The following is a 24,245-nucleotide window of genomic DNA, read 5'->3' on the forward strand; positions in this document are numbered from 1 at the left end:
GCAAGACTCTTATGACACATAACTCCGGAACCATAAGTCACTTATGAACCAAACTTGGGTTGTAGCTGTCCTTAAGAAAAAACCCTGCATGTTGTGTTCATAGGTCACATGGTAACGCAGAAGGTCATTTTTAGGTCATTATTATGACAGAACTCCGCAACTTTCCGTCACTTATGAAGCAAACTTGCTGTACTTAGGAGACCTGCATGTTATTGTGCTCATGGTAAGGTCAAATCTCATTTGAGGTCACCATTAAAGTTAATGTGCAAGACTCTTTATGTCAAAATGGTATTCCATCCCAGTTATTTTACAATGTACTTTTGATATAATCATGTTGCATGCCTTAGCAAATCAGAATATTTTTGGTTACCATCACAAGTATGTGAGAGACAACCTCGCTTCTGCCTTGTATTATTTTGCTTGGTAGACTTTGGACCAAAATGTAAATTTGATAATTCATTTTTATTTGTTGTCAAATTATTTTATGTTTTTTGTGTATCAAACCATAATCGTTGAAAAAGGACACAGAACTTCATCTTTGATAATTTTTTAACAATACTTGTGTTGGAATTCATTGTCACCAAAGAGTCAAAGTATTTAAAGTTTATAGGAAGGTAATAATTCGGGGCCGGAATTTTGCTGCTACAAGTATTTCAATATAACGTGTTTGTTAAGACAGTGTGCTTTCATTATTTCAGGGATCGGGATTCATGGTCTATCTCTGATACAGACCTATCTGCAAATTTCTTGCCAAAGGTGTCAAGGATTTCGAATCAAATTGTTTATGCAGACTTTTGAACTTTCATTTGTTTGGTAAGATAGACTTACAAGACCAAGATGCAACTCTTCAGGATAATCCAATATTATTTGTTGTCAAATAAATTTATGATATGTATCAAACAAGAACCTTTGTAATGGACACAGAACTTCATCTTTGTTAATTATTATATTTAGTGGATCACATGCTACATGTACAAATAAATGTACCCAAGGGAGATATATTGATATAAGTGAATTCACTAGAAAGGTACTATATTGCTGTTGTGTAAGAAGGTATTTATAGAGGACACAGGTGTGTTACCATAAAGATACAGGTGAAGGTGTAACTGGTGCTCTTGCATTTTATCAAGTATCTAGTTCACAAAGTGACAATACTGGGTTATCAAAAGTTGCAGTTCAATTGAAATTGTTCTAATTTACTAAGAACTTCATAGATGACTGAAATTAAATCTTGCCAGAGATGGTGCTTTAATAATGTAAAAATATTTTTTTTAAACAGATGACACTTTTTATATCGAAGTCCTCAGGACCAGAAGTTTATTTTTTTTGTGTTGAAATTTTTAACAAAGGTTTAAAGTTATATAGACAATAATTCGGGGGCCAGTTTTTTGCTGTTTACAGATAATTGATGAAAACAGTGATGTATTAATTCATCATTTCATGGATTGGGATTTATTGTCTATCTCTGATACACTTAGATATCTGAAAATGTCTTGCCAAAGGTGCCAAAGATATAGAATGAAAGTGTTTATGTACACTTCTAAACTTCCATTTTTTTGGTCTCGCATGCGTAGCAGAGCCGGGGGAGGGGGGGGGGGGGCACTTTCATTTACGAGTGGATACCATTTGGACCATGGGGTCTCGAAAAGCACCCTAAACAAGTATTTTCCATATTCCGAAAATGCAAATCCTTTATAAAACATTTTAATTTTGTTTTATCATCCCCACAAATTTGACCCTAAACACATAGTTTTCTTAGCAAAATAGATACCCTTTTTTCATTATTTTTGTGTTTTTGACACTCTTATGTTACGTACGTAACGTGCCCTATCTTCAAAAAGACATCCTCTTTACATGTTTTTTGGAGAGTGGTATCCACTCGTCACTCTAAGACCCCCCCCCCCCCCGGGTAGCAAAGTAAGACTATTGGCACCGCTTCTCGATGACAATAGTGTCAACATTAAATCTCAACCAAAGTCAAGTTTTTGTAGTGCCATAGCTAATCAAGTATTACTGAACATACTGCCAGAGATTAAGGTAACATGACCAAGATCAAAGGTTACTTAGCGTCAACAAACTTTGGCCATGTTGGGGGTATCTGGAATTTTCATAACTTAAAAAGTGTTCGGATCTGATCAATTAAACTTGGGACATAAGAGCAACCATGTATCCCTGAATATCCTGTGCGAGTTTCAGGTCACATGGTCAAAGGTAATGTAGGGTCAACAAACTTTGGGTTTGTTTGGGGTGTTTGTTGGATTGGCATCATATAACTTGGCAGAAAGTTTATGGATCTAGTTCATGAAAAGTAGACATAATGGTAATCAAGTTTAAATGATTGTTTTACACACGTCTGAGGTCACATGGTCAAAGGTCTTTTGGTAAATGGACGTAGTATTTATTGTCTTATGAATATTCGCTTTTGTGAATAATTATTCAATAGTAGATTTCAAAGTCAACACTTCTGCTATATCAAATCACACAATGCAGAGTTTTGACCAAAATTCAACTCTAGACGACTCATTATTATTTGTTGTCAAATTATTTTATGTTTTTTGTGTATCAAACCATAATCGTTGTAAAGGACACAGAACTTCATCTTTGATAATTCTTAACATTACTTGTGTTGGAATTCCTTGTAACCAAAGAGTCGAAGTATGTAAAGTTTATAGGAAGGCAATTATTTGGGGCCGGAATTTTGCTGCTACAAGTATTTCATTTTAACGTGTTTGTTATGACAGTGTGCTTTCATTATTTCAGGGATCGGGATTCATGGTCTATCTCTGATACAGGTATATATCTGAAAATGTCTTGCCAAAGGTGCCAAAGATTTCGAATGAAATTGTTCATGCAGAGTTTTGAACTTTCATTTTTTTATTTTGTAAGATAGACTTTGGACCAAGATGCAATCTAAGGTGATAATCCAGTATTATTTTTATGTCAAATCAATCCAGTACTTTTTTTTGGTTGAATCACATGTTTTTGTGTATCAAATAATATGTGTTAAGGATATAGCATTAATATTTATACTTGTTTTAAAGATGACATGGCCACAATGTTGAGATAGTCCTCTGTAGGTTTTACACAAAATCAGTTTAATGTATTGTGTAAACTTTACAAATGTACCCAAGTGAGATAAATTCGAATAGGTGAATTCACCAGAAAGGTAGTGGCAATCCAATAGTATATTATGATTGTTTAAATCTATATAGGACACATACATGTTTACCATAAAGCTGAAGCTAAAGAACTAAGAGGTCTTTGAACTTAGTATCTAGTTGACCATATGGCAATAATACAAAGATTATCCATATGTAAAGTTAACATTTCTGTAAATGAATAAGAGCAATCCAGAGCTGCCAACTTGTAGGAAAAAAGTCATAGCTATTAGGATTTTCATGTCAAATTATGCCACTATGCTTTTGACCTTGATTATTACACTTTTGATGGCAAAGTAGTATGTGAACATTTAATACTACACAGTAATACATTGCTCACTGTTAAACTCATCTGTAGACATCCAATGATGCACATGATTATGTTTCTTTGTGTACATTGCTATGAATGTTATCATCATATGCTTAAATACTGACTAGATTGGTTCTTCCCTCTTGGATTTATCAATGATTTATGCAAAATGTAGTACCAGATATGATTTTTTATCTGAGCCATCAAAAGGATTCATTTCTTTCTAGGGATACACTCTTATACTGCAATTTTTGTATGCGTTTTTTATGTATGACTAAAACGCTCTATATAGATGATAATTTGTAAGACCTTGTGTCGCAAATGAATATATTATTTTTATTTCAAAGTAATGACTTCTGAGCTTCTGGATTACTACTCGTGCAATATTGTAATGGATTTAGTTTTGTTTTTCAGCATCATATTCAGTTCACCTTCTAACAATACTCGAAATTTCGGGTTTTGTATCCCCCGGTGTAAAATTAAGGTTACTTTGAAATCAGCAGCATTCCACCACCTTATTGTGTGTTTTGTAACGGAACATATTTATTATATATATATTCGTTATATATTTGAGATCAAGAGTATATGAAGAGTATATTTTTGAGAAGGAATGCATTCAGTTCCAACCAAAGGTTTATTTCTAAGTATTTGATTATAAAAATGTTCAACATTAAAACTTGTGTCTTCGTGAGAAGATTTATTGGTGACAAGATATTAATATCTCGTTTTCAATATTTTGTCATTGAGATTTGCATCCCTGACGAATTAGTAAAGGTCGGTGAAAAGGACACAATAATTTATACATAGTTTTTTGTTCTCTTTACAAAGGTAACTTACAAATTGCTGAGCGAATTTGGTCAGGTTGGTTTTCAATCTTATTAGAAGGTAGTGCTGACTGTGGAGGTATACTCATCAACTGCATAGTTGAATTGCATTCAACACTTTCATGTCATTTGCTTAGATGCTATATTAAAGGACAAGTCCACCCCAACAACAAGTAGATATGAGTAAAAAGCGTTAAAAATTCAAGCATGACACTGACAATTTCATCAAAACTGGATGTAAAATAGAAAGTTAATAAGAAAGCTTAATTTCACAGTTAAATGCACATCCTGGTCAGTATGCAAATGACTGGTGGCATCACCGACTCACTATTTCTGTTGTATTTTGTTATATGAAATAGTTCAATTTTCTCCTTAATGTCATCTCCCTTAACATGTGGAATCACCGTTGTTTGAACATTATGGCCGGTATTCTCAAAGGAGGTTTAGTTAGTCCATTGACTAAATCGGTGGTTTAAACCTCCGATTTAGTCCATGGACTAAATTTTGGTATTCTCAAAGGTGATTTAGTCGGGGGTTAAGTTAGTCCGTGGTCTAAACGCGTCGTTTTACGTCATCAATTTTAGTCAGCTGTCGTGGGTGGTTTAAAAAATTTAGTCCATGGACTAAATTTCGTGCGCATGCGTAGTTGCTTAATCCTCTGCATTTTTTTTTTCTCTTTTTCCCGCTCAAATTTCATCGGAGACAGATCAGAGACCGATTTAGATTCGGGTTACATGTATATTTCACTGAACCAGTTTTTGGTAATTTTCGCCGAAAACGTAAGTATTTTGTTGCCTCTTTATTAACCCTTTGCGTGCGGGCCCGCGAAACCGGATACCTCTCCCTGCGGCGGAGCCGTTTTTGTACATTGCTGATATTTGGATCTGTGGCGGTGTTTTCCTAATCTATTGCTAATTGCGCCAAACTGAAGTATTTTCAGGATTTTTAGTAAATGTAAAGATGAAAGATCAGACATTTTTCTTTCTAGAATTAAAGGTCTCGCTTCTCAAATCAACAGAATAAGTAAGAAATTTACGAGGAAAAAGTCGTGTTATTTTGTAAAATCTTCATTTTTCCCCAAGTCAATAGGCACTGTGTACAAAATTGCGTAAGGGCAATCAGCACGCGCGGACAAGTCGGGTTCGATCGATACCGCTTTGTTGTCTGCTCTAGTGCTTTTTTATTGCTTATTGTCACGCTAGTCATGAATGGTCGGTCTCTTTACCTCCTTATATTCAGATCATTTGCAAAGTGTATAATTACGACGATAATCCGTTTTGGGTGAAATCACAGCATACCAAATACCTTTATTTTCCAGAATGAATAAAAAAGGGTGAATATATTCCCTTGCAAGTACGATGATGATGCTGCGCAACGAAAGTCCGAAACTATATTGTGATTTTTGGCTTCTGGGCTTCAAGACGGTGGCCTCAATGTTTCACTAAAAATCGCCCTTGGTTTCTTCTTTTCATAAATTATAGTTTGTAATAAAAAATAATTTTGTTCCTGAAGATTGCATACCAGTGTTCGATTTGTTTTCCTGTTGCAATTTCAAAGAGCGAAGGGGGTAAATGTGACTCAAATCTGAAATCACACCTCCCAACGCTCTCCTCGTCTCGTTCTACGTTTCATTTTTCTATCTCCCTTTTCCCTCCAAAATAACGATGCTACCGATTACTGTTCGTCACAATGAAAGAAAGTAAATTTTATTATCTATTGAAATTGTAGCATAAACTTTAAGTTCATTGTTAGTTTTAGCGTTTGAACTGATTATGCTTTTGTCAAATTTTCAGTGCAAAAATGTTCACATGGGAGAGAAAGAGAGAATGAGATGAAGAGCTTCCAAAACCTAACATGACAAATTCATTCTATAAAATGAAGTGAATTTCAAATTGAGGTGGGGGACTATAGTATTCTAATTCTTTATAAGTAAATATTTATGCAATAGCAAAAGTGCACATACCTTTTTGGTCTATTTCCTCTTTTTCCCCTTGCATTCTTTCTGTCGATTTATCATTCTCCTATACATGTATCTCGATTTGCATTTTCTATTCTTTTTAAAAATCTCACTTGCATCTTCTTCCATCCCTATGGGTATCATCACCCAGGGGAAATTGTATTTTTTGAAGAAAGCACTGTCATGCTCAAGAAAATGTTCTTGTAAAGTCTTAAGCGACTGCATGTTTTAAATAAGTAAACATTTACTTTTTTATTGTTACTGTCGTAATATAAAAAGCAGTATTCCTAAAAGCTTTTTGTATCGCTAAATACGAGAAGCATTTATTAGGTCATCCTGACGAAATACACTAATCTTCCTTTTATTCAGGGCGTTGGCTATTTGTCCCCTGCTCTTTTTATAAGGAATTTGTTTGAGCGTCCGCCATGACTTTCTTTTGTTCATTTTTAAAAGAGCAGAGGATAAACGGTGTTATTAATTCCTTTATTTTGTTTCCTTTGAAATAGAGGACAAAAATAAGAGCAATATTGGATGAAAGAACGAGAGAAAGCGGGGGTAGGGGTTCAAAAGTTTACCAGGGGCTCGTATTATATAAAATTTGTTTACAAATTTTCAATAGCACTTGAAAGCTACTGAAACCATTCTATTTGACTGGCGGATGGTATTTTTTTTTTTTTATTATTGCGCATTTTTCAATATAAAATGTGCATGTATAATGTATTTATAAAACGGTACCATTTAAGGATTTCCTCGTTTTCTCTTTTCCCTGGTTTCTAACCTGTAACTGAATGTATTATCTAGCGCTTTCATTCCCTTATATCTATCGTCTTTCTTTATCCCCTCCCTTCTACACCTTTTTTCTCTAAGTTCTTCTCATTTAAATTATATCTATATCGTCTTCTTTCTTCCCGATTTGGATTACGAGGTATATACCTGCCCCCATCCCCTCAATCCTTTCTGATTTTTCTTCTCAGTACCTGTCATTTTACATTACATCTAACGTCTCCCCCCTCTCTCTCTCTTAATCGGAAAAGGTTCCGAGAGAATGCCTCGTTTTTGGCAACTTGTATTGATCGGAGATGGTTGCATTTGTGGGCCTCTCGTCCTATTGCATCGTGGTCATCATGTCGAAAATTTTGGTGTTTTTCCCCCCTGTTTCTCAAATAATGTCCCGAAAAACATTTTAAAATTACTATTGTAACTGTCATTTCTCAATAATTTCTATATCATCTTCCTTTTTCTATATCGATAACGTGGGTAGATATCTACTTAGGGTTATGGCAAGACAGAGGCCTCAATCTTTCACTAAAGGTAATTTTCTTTTTTAGATTTTTTCATAAATTTTATGTCTCATTTAATTCGATTTCCCACGCAGATATTATAATAATAATAAAATAATCTTGTTCCTGAAATTTGCGCATCGGTATTCGATTTGTAATATCCTGAAATTATTTCAAAGAGTTAAAAGAATAAAAGTGACTAAAATTGTAAGTCTGAAATCATACCTCCCAACTCTCTTCTTGTCACTTTCTACGTTTCTTTCTTTATCTTACTATTCCCTCAAAAAGAGCCAAGCAATTACTGAAAGTAACAGAAAGTATTTTTTTTCTTATTAAATAAATTATAGCATCCGCAATCATAAGTGTTTTTTATTTGTTCTTTCGTTTTGTTCGATTGTCTCCTTCGTTCTGTTCTATTGTCTCCTTGATTTCAAAACCGAAAATAAATCATTAAAAAAATATTAACAATAGTTAGAATTCATTTTTGTCTCTATCGTTTTAATCGTTCAATCTAATAGTACAGAGGCGGCGGATTTGGTAGGTATTTTCAGTCCTCACCCCTTGCAGCAAACATGTACAAAAATCCGAAGTCTATATAAATTTCTGATTTTTTTTCGGCCGGTCCACTCCCATGACTCCCTCCCACATTCAGTAACGAAAACAATTTTTTCCCTCTATGAATCTTTTCTACCACGCTATTCGCCGGTAAAAAAAGGGAGAAAGAAATTGGCAAAAAAGTAGGAAATTCAATAAAATTTGGGTCGGTATCAACATTTTTTTGTTTGGGGGGGGGTGTAGGTTACATATGAATAAACGTTTGTAGGATTGAGAGGGTTCTATCGGGTGACACGCCAGACAAACGTTTTCTTTATAGGGGGTGCCTTAGCGTAATTTCTCATCCTGTATCATTCTATTTCCTCCAAGTTCGCGCGAGGAAACTTTTAGTTCATTATTGGTTTTATCATTTGAAGTGATTATGTTTCCGTCAACTTTTCAATGCAAAAGTTTTCATCTGGGAGAGAAAAGGAAATAGGATGAAGAGCTTCTAAAACCTAACCTATTATAAATTCATTATGTAAAATGATATGAATTAACAAATTGTAATATTTTAGCCGCTTCATCCCCGTCCCACAGCTCAACCCGTGTACCATAAAAACATTGCTGTCCCTGTATAACATCTTTTTCCAAACATTTTGGTTTAGATGCAAACCATGGTAAGCGCCCCAAATGCGATTTTTTTTGGGGGTCTTAACGGGAAAAAAAGGGGCCAGGACGGTCTTTATTCTTATCATTTCCACCGCGTTACTCGCAATTAAAAAACAGAAAATCGGAGAGAGGAGACAAACAAGCAATATATATTAGAGTGTAGGTCAGAACATTTCCATCGGGGGGAGGGGGGGGGGGGGTCAAACAAGAACAATGATAAACAGTCATCAGTTTGGGAAGGGTCTGAGGACCGAGTTGCAACAAGTAAACGTTGTGGGATTTTTTAAAGTAATCTAACCAACAAATAAAGTCATGTTGTAATTCGTTTAAGTAGATATTCATGCATGGAATTTTAGCAAAAGCGCACTTGTCTGTTCCCCCTTTTATCACTGTATCTCATTCTCTCTCGTTATCCCTGACATTTGAACATATTTGTTCGATAATTTCCCTAATTATTCGTTCATCCTTATATGCATCATCACCCAGGGGAAGTGCCTTTATGCAATATGAATCACTGACGGATGTCATAAGCACCTGTGTTGTCGGTAAACGAGACCTTTTTTGTAGATACGGTATGTTGGTTGAAAAAAAAAGATTCATAAAAGCTTTTTGTATTGCTAAGTACGAAAAACGTTCAATGGGTCATCCTGCCGATAAACACTAATCTTCCTTTTGTTCGGGGCGTTGACCATCTGTATCCTGCTCTTTTCGGAAGGAATTTGCTTGAGTGGCCGCCCAGACATTCTTTTGTTCGGGTAGTGCCGATATCATGAACTACATGGACGTTCCCCTTTTGAAAAGAGCAGAAGATGAATGGTGTGCTAAACTGCCTTCTTTTCTCTTTTTTCATAATAGTAGACAAAAAATAATGAGAAGAAGAGGGATGATGGGGAGGGAAAAAGTTCAAATGTGCACCGAGATCAGCTCAAAGTACTCAGACATTACAAGCTTTTTGCTTTTCTGAAAATGCAATCAATCGATGAAACCAAGGAGATATCATTCTATCTAGAGTGATATCTTCTTGATTAAACAAATAAGACGAAAATGGTGAATAAACGCGTAGCTTATTACGTGACGATCTTGCAGAAAAGATGTTAGCGTATATCTATCAGAACAACGATATGGATCAAATCACGTGATCGGAAAAAAAAATCACGTGATCAGGCCTTATGCGCGCGCGTACGTGCTCGTCACAAAATTTATCCTTCCCGTCCGACTCCAACGAAAAAATCGGGTAAAGTTGAAATGATTTCCTATTTTCGGGATTTTTCCCCACGTAGCTGTATATTTTTTTCAATCTGTTATCGAAATAGGTTTATAAAGTAAATAGTGGCAGAGGTTTTAGTACATAGCAATTACGAAAAAGCTGAAAAACTTCATTGAATTAAACCAAACATTTCTCGGCTTTTGTAGAAGCCCGTCGTAGCTAAGTGAATGACTCGCTGGGCTTCTGTGGAAGCCCGTCGCACGCAAAGGGTTAAGGAGTGCGATTCTGTACTACAAATTACTATTCTATAGTATAAACGATGATTAAACAAGATGATGTTTCTCTCTATTGAATGTTTATTTTTATCGCACGAACAGTTCGCCTACAGTCCCATTCGAACGTTTACGTGTTGGAAGATTTCTGATAATGGGGGGGGGGGGGTTCGGCTAGCCTAGGCCCTGGCCGGCTTAGCAAAGTTTTAGCTAAGCACTGGCGGATCCAGGGGGCACATTTATTGAGAGACAAAATAAAAATGTGTAATGTAGAAATGCCATTAAATACATGTTGAGGTGTGTTCCCTCTTTTGTTTTGAAAATGAATTTGAAGTAGGCCTAGGGCTAGGCCCAAGACAGTAAGAAAAGAGTAGGCCTAAGCTAGGTAAGACTTGTCAATTTTTTTTGGGTATGAATGATAACTATGAAATATCCTTAATTTGTGGTTGAATTTTTTTTTTTCGCATAATTTGACATTTGTCAAAAAATGTGAAAAATCTTGGATCTGCCCCTGCTTTATACTTTATAGCCAGGCCCAGCTAACCAATTTTCTTTGTCATGGAATCTGGATGCGAAGATCGCATGTTCACATCACTTATGCAATTACAATTTAATAAAACCTTGTCTTCGGTCACCCAAGCCAAGGGTTCATTACCGTATGGGCACTAGTATTCAACCCGGCAAAATTCAAAGATTTTGACATATTCCCCCAAATATTTAGAAATAGGGAATTTATCTTAATTTCATACCTTTGTTATTTCCAGGATAATCTGTTGTCGGTATTTTCTTTATAAATCTGTCGACTGTAAGCGCAGAGGATCGAATTGTGCGGCGATGGCCTTTTGCACTGAATGGCACTAGTATTCAACCTAGTGAGGATAGATAGCAAATCTCAAAAGGGTTTAGATTGCTGAATTAGATCTAGATCTATGTAAGTCTTTGGCTTTGATTAATTCCCTGTTTGGTCTCATCTCAAATGGTCTAGTCCATAGTCGGATGGGACAAGGGCAGATTGAGTGACAGCTAGGCCTATAGGGCCATCTTTCATCGCTAGGTTGAATACTAGTGCCGACGGATTGAATACTAGTGCCAAAAACCATCGCCGTATAATTCGATCGCCCGCGCACACAGTCGACTGGTTGAAGAAAAAAATAAAGGAAAAAGAATAACCAGCATTTGCTCTTGGAAATAAGATGGGTGTAAAATTAAGGTAAATTCAATATTTCTATATATTTGAGGAAACTGTCCAAACAGGTTGAATACTATATAGTGCCCTTACGGTACATGCTGCCGCGCACAGAAAAATCAAGCCATGTATAAGTCGCGTGTTGTGGACACCAGCAGAAGTGGGATCCTAGCACGTGCGGCCCACTAACGTAAGTTAGAAATCCACTGCCAAACGCGGTTCATGGTGTGACTGTGAGGACTGAGGTTAGTATACTAACCTCGCAATATGTGTGAGTGTCATCAGTTATATTCCCTGTGACACATCTAGATCTAGACTTCTATTCTAAATCAGGAAGATTGTCAACTGTATTAACAACACAACAGTTAGATCCAGTAAGACGAGATCTAACATTTATAGATCTAACAAAAAAGTTACTAACTTTAGATCTAACTTAGATAACTTTTATCTAACTTTAGATCCAATTTAGATCTAGACTAGAGTACTATTTAAGGTTAGGCCTACATGTAGATCTAGCTTAGGCTAGATTCTAGTGTAGATCTGGATCAAGATCTAGGCATTAGCGTACCTAGGGGGGGGGGGGGGGTGTCCCTTAAGAGTCACAACCCATGAAAGGGACGTATCCCTGCCCCCCCCCCCCCCCCCTGATGAGCCGCTCCTTTGTACTTGTAGATTTTTATTTTTTTTTTCCTTGTCAACTTTTTTTCTGGTACGAAATCCTTCATTTTTGGTTAAAGACCCTTTTTTTTCTTTAAAATAAGATTATCTTACAAATATCAGAATGCTACAGACAAAGATATCAATCCAGAAATTTTCAGCTCATTTCATTCTTTGAAATACTGTATATTGTACCGGTATATTGCAGAGATTAAATAGTTTATATATTGTATTTTAATCAGGTACACAATGGATAGTTTTTTTTAGCATTTTTAATGCAATAAATTTTGAATTTTTTGTACAAAAATAATAGCAAAGATTGAATAATGTTAGAAATATTGTAATGGATGAAACTGGATATTAAACCCAGTTTGTAACTTTGTTGATGATAGATTTTTTTTTTAAATCACCATTTCAACTCTTGTTGCAATTAAAATTGCAAACCTTTAGGTCAGACAGGAATCACTTAAGCTTTATATTCAAATATCAAGATATTGATGATAAAAAGTTCATGTCTCAGTGTACCACAAAACCATGAAAAATTCTTCTTGTTGGGTTGGCATTTCTCTCTGTGTGTTTCACGTTACTGCTCCAGTCCACACACAGGTTCTGCCTGCTTGGTGGTATCGGGCATGGCGTACGGCAAACGTCTATTTGTTGCTTTGTTCTGGAGAGTTTTATTTCATCTAAAACTCCCATGTATTGTTGAATGTACTCTTGAAAAAGATATGCAATACCCTGTACCTCTTATTTTGTCAGAAGCAAATTTTCCTAATTTTGACAATGTTTATCCATCCTTTAAAGAGACCATATCACTAGTAATCATGAGTGCTGTGACATTTCCCTTTTCTCTTTTTTTTTCCCTTAAGGAGTCACGACTAAGCTGGTTACCTTTTGTATCTTGGCCCTGACAGGGGCAGCATCCACCAGCGTTTTCCCTGCCATCAACATATATGCAATCACTTATACAGTAGTGCAGGCTGTCTCCAACACAGCAGCTGTGCAAAAGACTACTTCCCCTTAAGCAGTAAGTTACTTATTGATAACTTCAAACATAATTCACCAAAAATTGTCTCCAATAAGTCTCATGTTTTGTTGAATATACTCTATTATACTCTATATACTATTCTGTCAGTAGCAAATTTGTCTAATTTCAACAATGTTTATCCATACTTTAATCCTAAATAGACTGGGCTATTTCGACGCCTAGGAAGACAAGGGGGGGTGGGGCTGATTAAGCCCCCCCCCCCTTATGATCTTGGTTGTCGATCATGCGATCACGACAAAAATTAGCGTGTGTGTTACCCATGGCAAATCTACAAGACTCTAAGGTCAAAATCTGTGAGAAATCTCATTGCTAATCAATTATGCTAATTTATGCATAAAATCAAATGTTTGCTATAATTTACTAAATAATGCCTCTAAAATAATAATTTTGAGTGAGCCCCCCCCCCCCTCGTCTTGTTAGGGTTAAAGGAGACCATATCACTAGTAATCATGAATGCTGTGACATTTTCCTTTTTTTCTGGAGGAGTCGCGACTAAGCTGGTTACCTTTTGTATCTTGGCCCTGACAGGGGCAGCATCCACTGGCGTTTTTCCTGCCATCAACACAATCACTGCTACATTCATTTTTGGACTGAGAATATGGCAAATTTCTACCGCCTTCGTCAGCTTGACAGGGTCAGAGAGGTATGTTCTTAAGGTTTTTCTGTTTTAAGATTCAAAACAAGTTGTAACAATTTAAAAAAGAGTATGTTCAGAATCCAATAAATTGACAACCAAAGTGTCTGTATGAATGAAAATTATTTTCCAAAGAATTCTGGAAGAAATTTCAAATTTCTGAGAGATGAACAAAATAAGCACTGTATTCCAGCCAGATGTCATGTATTCTAGCAATATTAATTCACTGTCCCATGGCAATTTACAGTTTGATAGTGTTTCAGCTTAGATTTATAAAGTTAAGTTGATGGAGCTTGTCCTAGATCTAAATCTAAATGATATTGATCTTGGTACAGCCTTTCTTAAGAAATCAATGGTCACTCTAACTACAGTGTACTTTAATTTTTCTTCAAACTGGAAGTTGAGGAATTTGACAGTTACATGTATATATTTATCATGAGATGTCATTATTATTAATTGACATGATACTGGGCAAGATTAGCTACACTGACAATTGCTAAATCGTCTTTCATATTTGATTTTTTTTTCTCTCGTGTAATTATTGCTTGTAAAGGCGGAAATGAGGCCAGAGAGGGGACTCACAGATCACAAGAATCCATTTGAATTGTATGACGATCGTGATTTCAAGATTCGATACAGATTTACAAAACACACAGCACTCTACCTCATCAACATGCTTGAAGGAGATCTCAGTAGGAACACAGATCGGAATAATCCACTACCTGTTGTGGTACAAGTCATGACTGCTCTGCGTTTTTATGCCGTAGGTTAGTATATAAGTTAGCATGTTATCACGTCTTTTTCCTAATTTTAAACAGAATCTTCCTCCTTAATCTATTTTACTTATTTGCTCAGATGTATGATATGGTAAACATTACTTCTACATTAAAGATTACGTGCAAGGCTCTTATGACAAGTGTTATTCCATACCAGTCATTTCATAATGAAGTTTTGATACAATTCTGTTGCGTGCCCTCGCAAATCATAATATTTATGGTTATTTTCATAAGTGGGCTAGACACAAAATAGCTTTTGCCTTGTTCTCTTTGATTCGAATCAACTTTTTGTTTTGCTTGACTGCCCTTTAACATAATACAGGCCAAACATTCCAATATTTTTGATGAATAAAAAAATACGTCTTCATTTGAAACAGTGTATTGAACATTTTCAGCCTTTTCTGATTTACATACAAGAATTAAACAAATAAACATGCTATATTTTAAAAAATGACTCTTCGATTTCTACTATTCCATGTTTAATTGAAGGTTCATTCCAAATTATGCATGGTGATGAGGCATCAATATCTCAGCCATCTGTGAGCCGAGTCATCAAGAAGGTTTCAGAAGCTATTGCAAGAAGGAAACGGGAATTCATGAGATTTCCAACGAGAGACGAACTTGAAACAACGCAGCAGCAATTCTATGAGTACTGCGGCTTTCCCGGGGTCATCGGTGCTATAGATGGGACCCATGTCTACATCAGGAGTCCTGGTGGGGAACAAGCCCTGTTTTTCCTTAACAGGAAAAACAGGTATTCAGTTAATGTACAGGTTAGAATGATTGTATTTTTAACAGTTATCTCAAATTGTTTCTCAAAAAGCCATGTTTTTTAGTCTTTGGATGGATTGATATGCTTATTTATTTCATTTTGGAAATGGGAAATTCTTCAACATAAGTAGTATTCATTTTGGAAACATACTATATTCATTATTGTTAGATTGCAGAGGACTTGCAATTTGATTTTTGTTACCCCCCCCCCCCACCCTTGACACCTTTCTCGAAAAATCTCTAACACTAAAAGATTGCACAACTTTTAATACCAAATTTTCTAGGGTACGCAATTCCAAAGTTATGTACATGTGACCTGTTGTAAGTTCACGACTGACCATGAATTTGCTCGAACACAAAATTTTTGTACACATCCAATGCAAATTCTGTATGTAGCCAAACTTTGTAAGTTCCTAAAAACAATTAAATTCATGTTATTTATGACTGAATAGTATCACCAACGATTTCCATCGAAAAAATACTGAAAAAGCAAACTAAAAAAAAAAATAAAAATACATATAGATCTTTAAAAAATAAATACATAAGGAAAAGTTTTTGATATCTTTTTTTTATTTTTTATTTTTATTTTTTATTTTCTATTACAAGCGCCATTTTACTGATGGCAATGGTGTTGTCAACATTGAAATCTTAACCAAGGTTAATTTTTTGAAAATGTCATTGGGTCAATTCACCCAAAGGGCTAAATTATACTGTCTCCAAATTTGCTCATATTCAGTTTATAGGGTAATTGATTTTCTGACAAAATGGGCGTGACCTCCCATTTTTCTAATGGCCCTTGCACGGTAACTGGCAGTCTGAATTTCATGCAAGTGGTATCATTTGAAAGGGAATAAGATGAACTATCTAAATGACACATTATTTTTTTACATAGGTGCTAGTTTGAATACATTGACCTTTAAGCCCAGAGATCCGGGGGGGGGGGCTAACTATTGTTCATTCTTGACCATTCTATTTTGAACATTTTATTTCTCTTCGAATCATGAATAGGTTGTCTGTGATCATGCTGGGAAAATGACAAGTATCGTGGCAAGGTGGCCAGGCAGCACTCACGATTCAAGGATTTTCTCTGAGAGTTCGCTGAAACAACAGCTGGAGGCAAGGGCAGAAGGTACTGGGTGGCTACTTGGAGATAGTGGGTAAGGATATTTTTTATGTGATTATATACATTTTATAAAGGCGTCAACATTGAAATCTTAATAGAGGTTAAGTTTTTGAAATCTCATCATAACTTAAGAAGTATGTGGACCTAGATCATGAAACTTAGAAATGAGGGTAACCAAGTATCACTTATCAACTTGCATGAGTTTCAGGTCACATTGTGAAGGTCAAAGTTAATTGGCTGAAAATGCTATTTATATTAAAAAAAGGGAAATAAATTTAGAATCTAATATATTTTTTTTGGTTCTTGGAATATCTCATGTATTTTTTTTAGATGTTTAGTATTTTTCATAAATGTAATGTCTAATAAAAATTTGTTGAAATATAACTGTTTTTCTTCATTTTTCAGGTACCCCTGCCTCCCGTTCCTGATGACCCCCATCCTACATCCTCATCCAGGGCCACAGATGCGCTACAATAATGCCCATAAAAGAAGACGGTGCGTTATTGAGCGCACCTTTGGCCGTTGGAAGAGGAGGTTCCCTTGCCTAAATGATCTGCGCGTGAAGGTGGACACTACCTTTACTATTATAGTGGCATGCTCGGTTCTTTGGAATATCTCTCTCACTCATGGAGAGCAAGATATTCAAGAACTTGAGCCAATTGATGATGCAATGCCACCTGACCACCTTCCTCCTGGCCTCCGTGATGCTGTCGCTGGTAGGCTCAGGAGAGAACAGATTATTGAGGACCATTTTACCCACCCTTAGAATCTCCAGAGTAGCCACTCGGTACCATCTGCTCAGGCAACAGTTGTTCTTTCAGTTACTCCAGTGAAATTCCAAGAATTATGATGCTGTCAAGGTACTTGTTATATTTCCAGCTAGCAGGGTTTCACGCAGCTACATTTTATTATGTAATAGGTCTTCATAAATGAAAGTGGTTGCAGTTAACACTGATTTTACGAGAAAGTCTGCACACCAAACTTAATTGTCACTATAACATTGTGGATCTAGGTCTGGTACAGTTACATAAACTAAAGTTTGTGACATCCTGAATCTAAGCTGAAAAATGTAAATCACACTCAAGATCAGCAACTCAGATAAGCACATGTGGGACAGTATTTATTATTGTTTTGAAAAATGCCCAACAATTGACCTGAATCCCGTGCTCGTTTTGCTAATTTCTTTGTAATTTCACAATTTCTTCCAGAATCCTTTGGCACATATTTTTATGCCCCCGCAGGCGAAGTCCGCAGGGAGCATTAAGCGTTGCCTCTATCCGTCCGTCCGACCCCTCACTTGGTTTTTGCGCAATAACTTGAAAAATATTTCATAGATTTTTAGAATTGTGGGTGTGCAGGTAGATGACACCAAAATACAGGCAAAGTTCGAATTTGAAGTCTGCAGGTCAAAGCTTATTAAATGAGCGAGTTGGTTTCACCATGATAACTTAAGAAATATTCAACAGATTTTTTATAAATTGTGGAGTGTAGGTAGACGACACCAAAATGCAGGCTAAGTTTGATTGCGGAGTCCGCAGGTCAAAGGTCATAGCTCATATATACAAGTTGGTTTTTGCGTAGTAAACTAGCGTTAAGTGGGGGCATCTGTGTCCTTTGGACACCTCAAATTTTTAGTTTATTCATACCAGCAGACACCATGGTGTACATTTTATTTGATTCTGTAAAAAGTCATTTTGAGGTCGTTCCCACAGCTGGAATTTATCTTTAAATCTTATTTTGTTTTATCTCAATCTGTAAATATCAAATCTTTTACCCGATATTATTTCATAATCTATAATCAACCAAGCAGGTAATAGTTCAGTGGAATATGATCTTTATCTAGTTTTTCCTTTTGTCAGCTGCATCATGGTCATGATGAGCAAATATCCAGTAATCATACTCAAATTTACATGGAATGTGATAAGATAGTAGCTGCATGAAACCCTGCTCACGAACAGCTTATACACTAATTGGCATTTATTGTTTCCCACCATTCACTCCTGATGTAAACATATCTCATATGTACACCAAGCACACCTGGTTAGCCGTAGCATTCATAGAATTGTTGGTTTTTTTAGTCTTCTTTCAATGTTGTGAACTCTTGAATGTAACTTTCCTTTTTGCTTTAGTTTCAAAACCATCTTGAATGACTCGAGCAAACGGTGACCGGTAATTTTGCCTTGTCACCATTGCATACAATGGCCTTTTTCTATACTCCACGAGGCCTTTGACTAGTTTACGACAAGTAGTGGATCAATCTATTGTGTGTTTCTCCTGATTTCTTCAAGCATGTTGATGAAGTGTATTCCATAACATATGATAATTGCTCAAATTGAATTTTTTTCCAGAATAAAATATGCAAAAGATGTATTGTTTTCATCTTTTAAACTTTTTTACTATAAAAGAGATTTCTGGTCAAATTATTGAATTCAGCAGATTTATTTGTAGTCACCAATATATGAAATTTAAAGAATGGAAACGTAGCTTGCATAACTATGTGAACAAATTTGTTTATTTTGTCATATAGAATATAAATTTCATTCCTTCAATCTGATATATACATATATTTCATTCTTCCAATACGGTATATACAAATTCTATACAAATATAGATGAATATAGATTATTTCTGCTCATACTCTCGTCTTCAAATTGCAAAGAGTAACTATGTGAACAAAAAGTGTATATCATATTCCATTCCTCCGATGTGCAAATTAAATGCACAAACATTTATCATTTGAAAAATGTAGATTATTTGTACTCATATTATAAACTTTTGAGTTCAATTGGAATGAGTAATTATGAACAAAGTAGTGTATTTTATTGTTGTATATAATATACTATATTTCATTCTTCCAATGTGGAATATACAAATTCACTACAAATATTTATCATTCAATAAATATATATTATTTCTGCTCATACCCGATGTGATATATACAAATTTGATACACAAACAATTATCATTGAGAAATACAGATTATTCCTTCTCATATGATAAACTCTAGAGTTCAAATTGCAATGAGTAACTATGTATTTTATTGTTGTATAGAATATATTATATTTCATTCTTCCAATGCGGTATATACAAATTCACTACAAATATTTATCATTCAATAAATATATATTATTTCTGCTCATACCCGATGTGATATATACAAATTTGATACACAAACAATTACCATTGAGAAATACAGATTATTCCTACGCATATAATAAACTCTAGAGTTCAAATTGGAATGAGTAAACTATGTATTTTATTGTATAGAATATATTATATTTCATTCTTCCAATGCGGTATATACAAATTCAATACAAATATTTATCATTCAATAAATATATATTATTCCTGCTCATACTTTTGTGTTCAAATTGCAAAGAATAACCATGTGAACAAAAAAAGTGTATATCATATTCCATTTCCTCAATGTGATATATACAAATTCAATACACAACCATCATTTGAGAATTATAGATTATTCCTACGCATATGATAAACTCTAGAGTTCAAATTGCAATGAGTAAACTATGTATTTTATTGTATAGAATATATTATATTTCATTCTTCCGATGTGGTATATACAAATTCAATACACAAACATTTGTCAATTGATAAATATAGATAAATGCTGCTCATACAATGTACTCTATTGAAATTGCAAAAAGTAGATAAGAACAACTATCATGTCCCGGTTGCATTGCAATAGTGTATCATGAGAAGAGACCAGAGGCTCTCTGGAATCAGACACTTCCTCTACTCAATTCATTGTAGATGAGAAGGAAAAAAATAATTATACTCTAGTTAACTTCAATCAAAGGATTTTTTTTACAAAGATTCAATGAACAGTAGTAGTAGTAGACAAGTAGATAAGCTAAGAATGTTATGGTATGCATAGTTAAATACACATTTATATTATTCCAAATTATTAATTTGTAATATATTGAATAGATAGTTTAAGGATCTGAATTCAAATTAGCATTGACCTTGTTAAGTGATCTACGAGCTTCCTCTTCCTTGTATTGTGCAGTTTGTATTTCTAGCTGAAGGATTTCAACTCTTAATTCATGCTCACGTTTGAGCCATGCATGCTCTTCTCTTGCCAATTCAATCATTACTTCTTGTGCTGGACTGATACTTTTTTTATTTGTGTTTGGTTCCAGCTGTTCTAGATAATGCAAGCTTCTCTTGGCAGATGGTCTGGTTCCTGTATTCCTATAATTTAATTAGAATAAAAACATTTAATGTGTTTTTCCTACAAGGTTTTGGGCTTTCAAGTTCTCATCCTAATATATCCTGGACTATTTAAATAATATGTAACCCAATATCTCTGTCTTTTGTGCTATGGAGCATGCATTTCAATCACAACCCAATTTTACAAAATTAGTTTCCCCATACTATTTCATTGTTGAATAAGGAAGATGCTTGCTTTTGAAGTACATTGGTGCATTGTTCATTTTCAAGTTACAGTCATATTTCATTTTATAAAGTATTTAATTATTTGTTTATTATATATATTTCATATTGTTTATTGTATTCATGTGTAATGCATTGTACGGTATCACAATTTTTCTTAGAACTGGGCTAATGATGAATTTCTTTATGTGTTTATAAATGTACATGTATTTTCCACTATCTAAATTGTCACATGAATTTTGTCATATATTTGCAAGAAGGCAAATTCACATGAAAAAATTTTCAAAATCAATTCATTTATATGATGGACTTTAAAGTATTTGAATAAAATTACAATACCTTGAGGGGTTTGTTGGTTGCAGAGTAGATCCAGGTCCAGTAGGCTTGGTAATTTTTCTTGGAAGAATAGGTGGAATTGAAGTCCCCCTATTTGAATTAAGAGTGCAATATAAGTTGTTTAAAGAGTGAATAGGGTGAATTCAAGAATAGAATTCCTGCAATTTATTTTTATTTGGATGTAGATGAATTCAAGATGAATTAAAATAACATTAAATTATGCTTTTATGCATGTTAACATATTGTGGTCTACAACCATGGAACTGTTGACTGGTAACTACCATGGTAAACCTACAGCCAATCAAATTAAGGAATTCCAAGATACTATTGTTTGATGATTTTATTTACATACCAACTACTGTTTGAATTCTGGTCTGTAAATGTTGAATTCATATTAAAATTTCAGAATATTACAAGCTTTGTAGCAATTGGTTTTTTTTTTATAAATGTGACCTGAGTTTCATTCAACATTAAATTAAAATGTTTGTCATACTCTGGTAAACTATTGTTTGATCAACTTGGATTGGTTATGAAGATTGTGAGAGGATGTAATTTCATTTATTAACTATCCTTTATTCATATTTGCTTCAGGTAGTTAGCAGATGAAGAAGATGACAGTTGGTGAATGGTGTATGAGTCAGGCTTAGGAATCTCCATCCCTCCCCATTTACTTTGTTATGCTCAGTTATTGAAATAACCTGAAGTGATTAATTTAATTATTTTCAATTAACATTTTAATTTTAACTTGAGTTTATCTGATTGTTTGATTTTTCTGCTTTCAGACAAAGGTTAGATTTTCCTTTAATTGCCATCACAGCTCACTTAATATAATTAATAAAATATATGAAACAATGAATTTGAAATGAATAAATACCTTGTTCCAGAGGTTGACGGTGTTAAGTCAGTTAGGGAAGATGGGACATTCTGTTGCTGGTTGCTGAGTAAGGAATAGTAATGTATGGCTGATAGTTATAAATTAATCATTTATTATCCTGTTATTTCTACATGCATTTATATATCTTTACGGAAAGAAGACAAATTAATACATTCATCATATCAATTTTCATACATATGTGTTCCAAAGTGTTGAAACTGATTCACATACCCCCCCCCCCACACCATCAAGATAGAAAGAAAGAATGAGTAAATAAAATATTGAAATAAAATGAACAAATTTTAAGTAAGTGATATAAAAAGTTAATTTTCATCTCCACTTATTGAATATATTTAATAGATCAATGAATAGGAATCCTTAATCCTTTAGATAAATACCTTGTTCCAGAAGTTGATGGTTGATGGTTGACGGTTAAGTCTTGGGAAGCCAAATTCGTAGATTGGACGGTCTGTTGGTGGTAGCTGAGTAAGGAATAGTAACGTATGGTTGATGGTTAGAAATAGAGCATTTATTAACATGTTATTCCTACATGCATTCCTATATTATTATCGAAAGAAAAAAAAAAGATTCATCTGATTAATTCTAATGTTTTCATGCATAAAAATTGTTCCATAGTGTTGACATTGGTTCACATACCCACCCCCCCCCCCCCCCACACCATCAAGATAGAAAGAAAGAATGATTAAATCAAATATTGAAATAAAATGAACAAATTGTAAGTAAGTGATATAAAAAGTTAATTTTCATCTCTCAGTTAATTGAATATATTTAATGAATAGGAGTTATTATTCCTTTTAAAAATACCTTGCTCCAGAGGTTGATGGTTGATGGTTGACGGTTAAGTCCAGGGATGCAAAATTTGCAGATTGGACATTCTTTTGCTGGTAGCTGAGTAGAGTAAATAATAATAATGTATGGGCTGGTAATTAGAAAAACAACATGCATATTTCAGAATGGAAAAATGTAATTAATTGAAACCCTAAGAAACCCTAACAAATATTTCCTCATAAATTTTTATGTTTATTAATGCCAGTCAATTTTTAATACTAAATTAGTACCAAGGACTCTCTTTTGGAAACATTCTAACAAGTTCCATGGACAAGTACTTTCATGACGAGCTGCTCTGCGGGCCGACCACCTATTTTTGAATACCTACCACATACCTTTCTGGTCAATTTTGGGTCCACTATATGTTCCGACTAAATCATGCTTAAGCCCATGATTATATGTACATATTCTGTATCCAATCCAACAGTTATTCCAATCGCATAAATTTCAGGATGGTATTGGAATAGCAAAATACTTTTAATTCTGAATACCAGTAGAGCATTCGAAACATTCAGTTTTCATGTTTTCCATGAAAAGAGGATAGACATAGTTATCAAGAAATTCACGGAGATTGTTGATAATACATTTTTAAGTTACCTCAATTCACCATCCTCTAGATCTGTGGAGCAATCGACTTCCAGGGGCATGAGGGGAGTACATGATCGTTGTGGGGGTGTGCAGGACCTTGGTTTGAAAGGAAAAATAATTCAAAATTGTTAAATTTTTAAATGCAATGATGAATTTTAATTAGCAAATGAAATGAAATTGAAAGCGCTGCCGTACAGATGCGACCGTGGACCAACCCAAAATTTTCAAGACCATGAAAAAAAATAAAAAGACTAAAAATATGATATGACTATCAAAAAATTTGTTTTTTTAATGTAAAATAAGGGACAGCATTTTTACTTGTTCGCCTTACTCGTTTGCAACTTTTTAGATTTTTAAAAAACCAATCCCTTCAAAATTTTGAATTTTGAAACAACGCTTCTGATGAAAAGCCCATGTTCTGTCATGAATCTGGGAGTGGAGGCTTTCAACCATTATTTTTACTTTTTGCCCGTTTCGACGAATGAGCCCCCTTTTCAACAGATGATCCTCTAATTTCTGACAGAGCTTATAAGGAAATCCAACAGGGAAATGCAGAGAAGCATGTGGTTTGTATGTTTTCTTCATAACTTTTTTTTAATTGTTATTTTTTAATGTTATTTTATTTAGTTATTTATTTTTTATGGGGGGGGGGGGGTTCAGATCAAAGAAGCAAAAATTCTCCCCATATGTACGAAACTGTCCATGTAGGCCTACCTGAGGGGATAATTGTGCTATATTTTACAGGCATATAGATTGCGGGGGGGGGGGCAAAAAAG

General features: G+C 34.7%; 2 protein-coding genes across 2 annotated transcripts; one reads left to right on the forward strand and one right to left on the reverse strand.

The window, feature by feature from the left end:
- Positions 1 to 1,935: 1,935 nt before the first annotated feature.
- On the forward strand, positions 1,936 to 18,741 carry LOC129261232 (putative nuclease HARBI1). The gene is made up of 6 exons (XM_064115422.1): positions 1,936 to 13,084; positions 13,589 to 13,748; positions 14,293 to 14,506; positions 15,005 to 15,288; positions 16,295 to 16,443; positions 16,815 to 18,741. The coding sequence occupies exons 2-6, from the start codon at positions 13,704 to 13,706 to the stop codon at positions 17,173 to 17,175; spliced, it is 1,053 nt and encodes a 350-aa protein (XP_063971492.1). The 5' UTR covers positions 1,936 to 13,084; positions 13,589 to 13,703; the 3' UTR covers positions 17,176 to 18,741.
- A 1,621-nt stretch (positions 18,742 to 20,362) lies between these two features.
- LOC135158120 (uncharacterized) lies at positions 20,363 to 23,565 on the reverse strand (the record flags this gene model as incomplete). Its single annotated transcript, XM_064115416.1, has 6 exons — positions 20,363 to 20,621; positions 21,162 to 21,248; positions 22,033 to 22,095; positions 22,431 to 22,514; positions 22,858 to 22,941; positions 23,479 to 23,565. Coding segments are annotated over 6 exons (664 nt in total), but the record flags the coding sequence as incomplete, so codon positions are not given.
- Between the last annotated feature and the right edge of the window lie 680 nt (positions 23,566 to 24,245).

This window comes from Lytechinus pictus, unplaced genomic scaffold (assembly GCF_037042905.1).
Source record: "Lytechinus pictus isolate F3 Inbred unplaced genomic scaffold, Lp3.0 scaffold_38, whole genome shotgun sequence".
NCBI lineage: Eukaryota > Metazoa > Echinodermata > Echinoidea > Temnopleuroida > Toxopneustidae > Lytechinus > Lytechinus pictus.

What these genes read in the sequence shown, in the direction of transcription:
- LOC129261232 (XM_064115422.1), top strand. Translation starts at nt 13,704, where the DNA reads ATGGCAAATTTCTACCGCCTTCGTCAGCTTGACAGGGTCAGAGAG. An exon ending in AGCTTGACAGGGTCAGAGAG is followed by an intron (nt 13,749 to 14,292) that starts GTATGTTCTTAA and finishes TTGCTTGTAAAG; the next exon opens with GCGGAAATGAGGCCAGAGAG. An exon ending in TCTGCGTTTTTATGCCGTAG is followed by an intron (nt 14,507 to 15,004) that starts GTTAGTATATAA and finishes GTTTAATTGAAG; the next exon opens with GTTCATTCCAAATTATGCAT.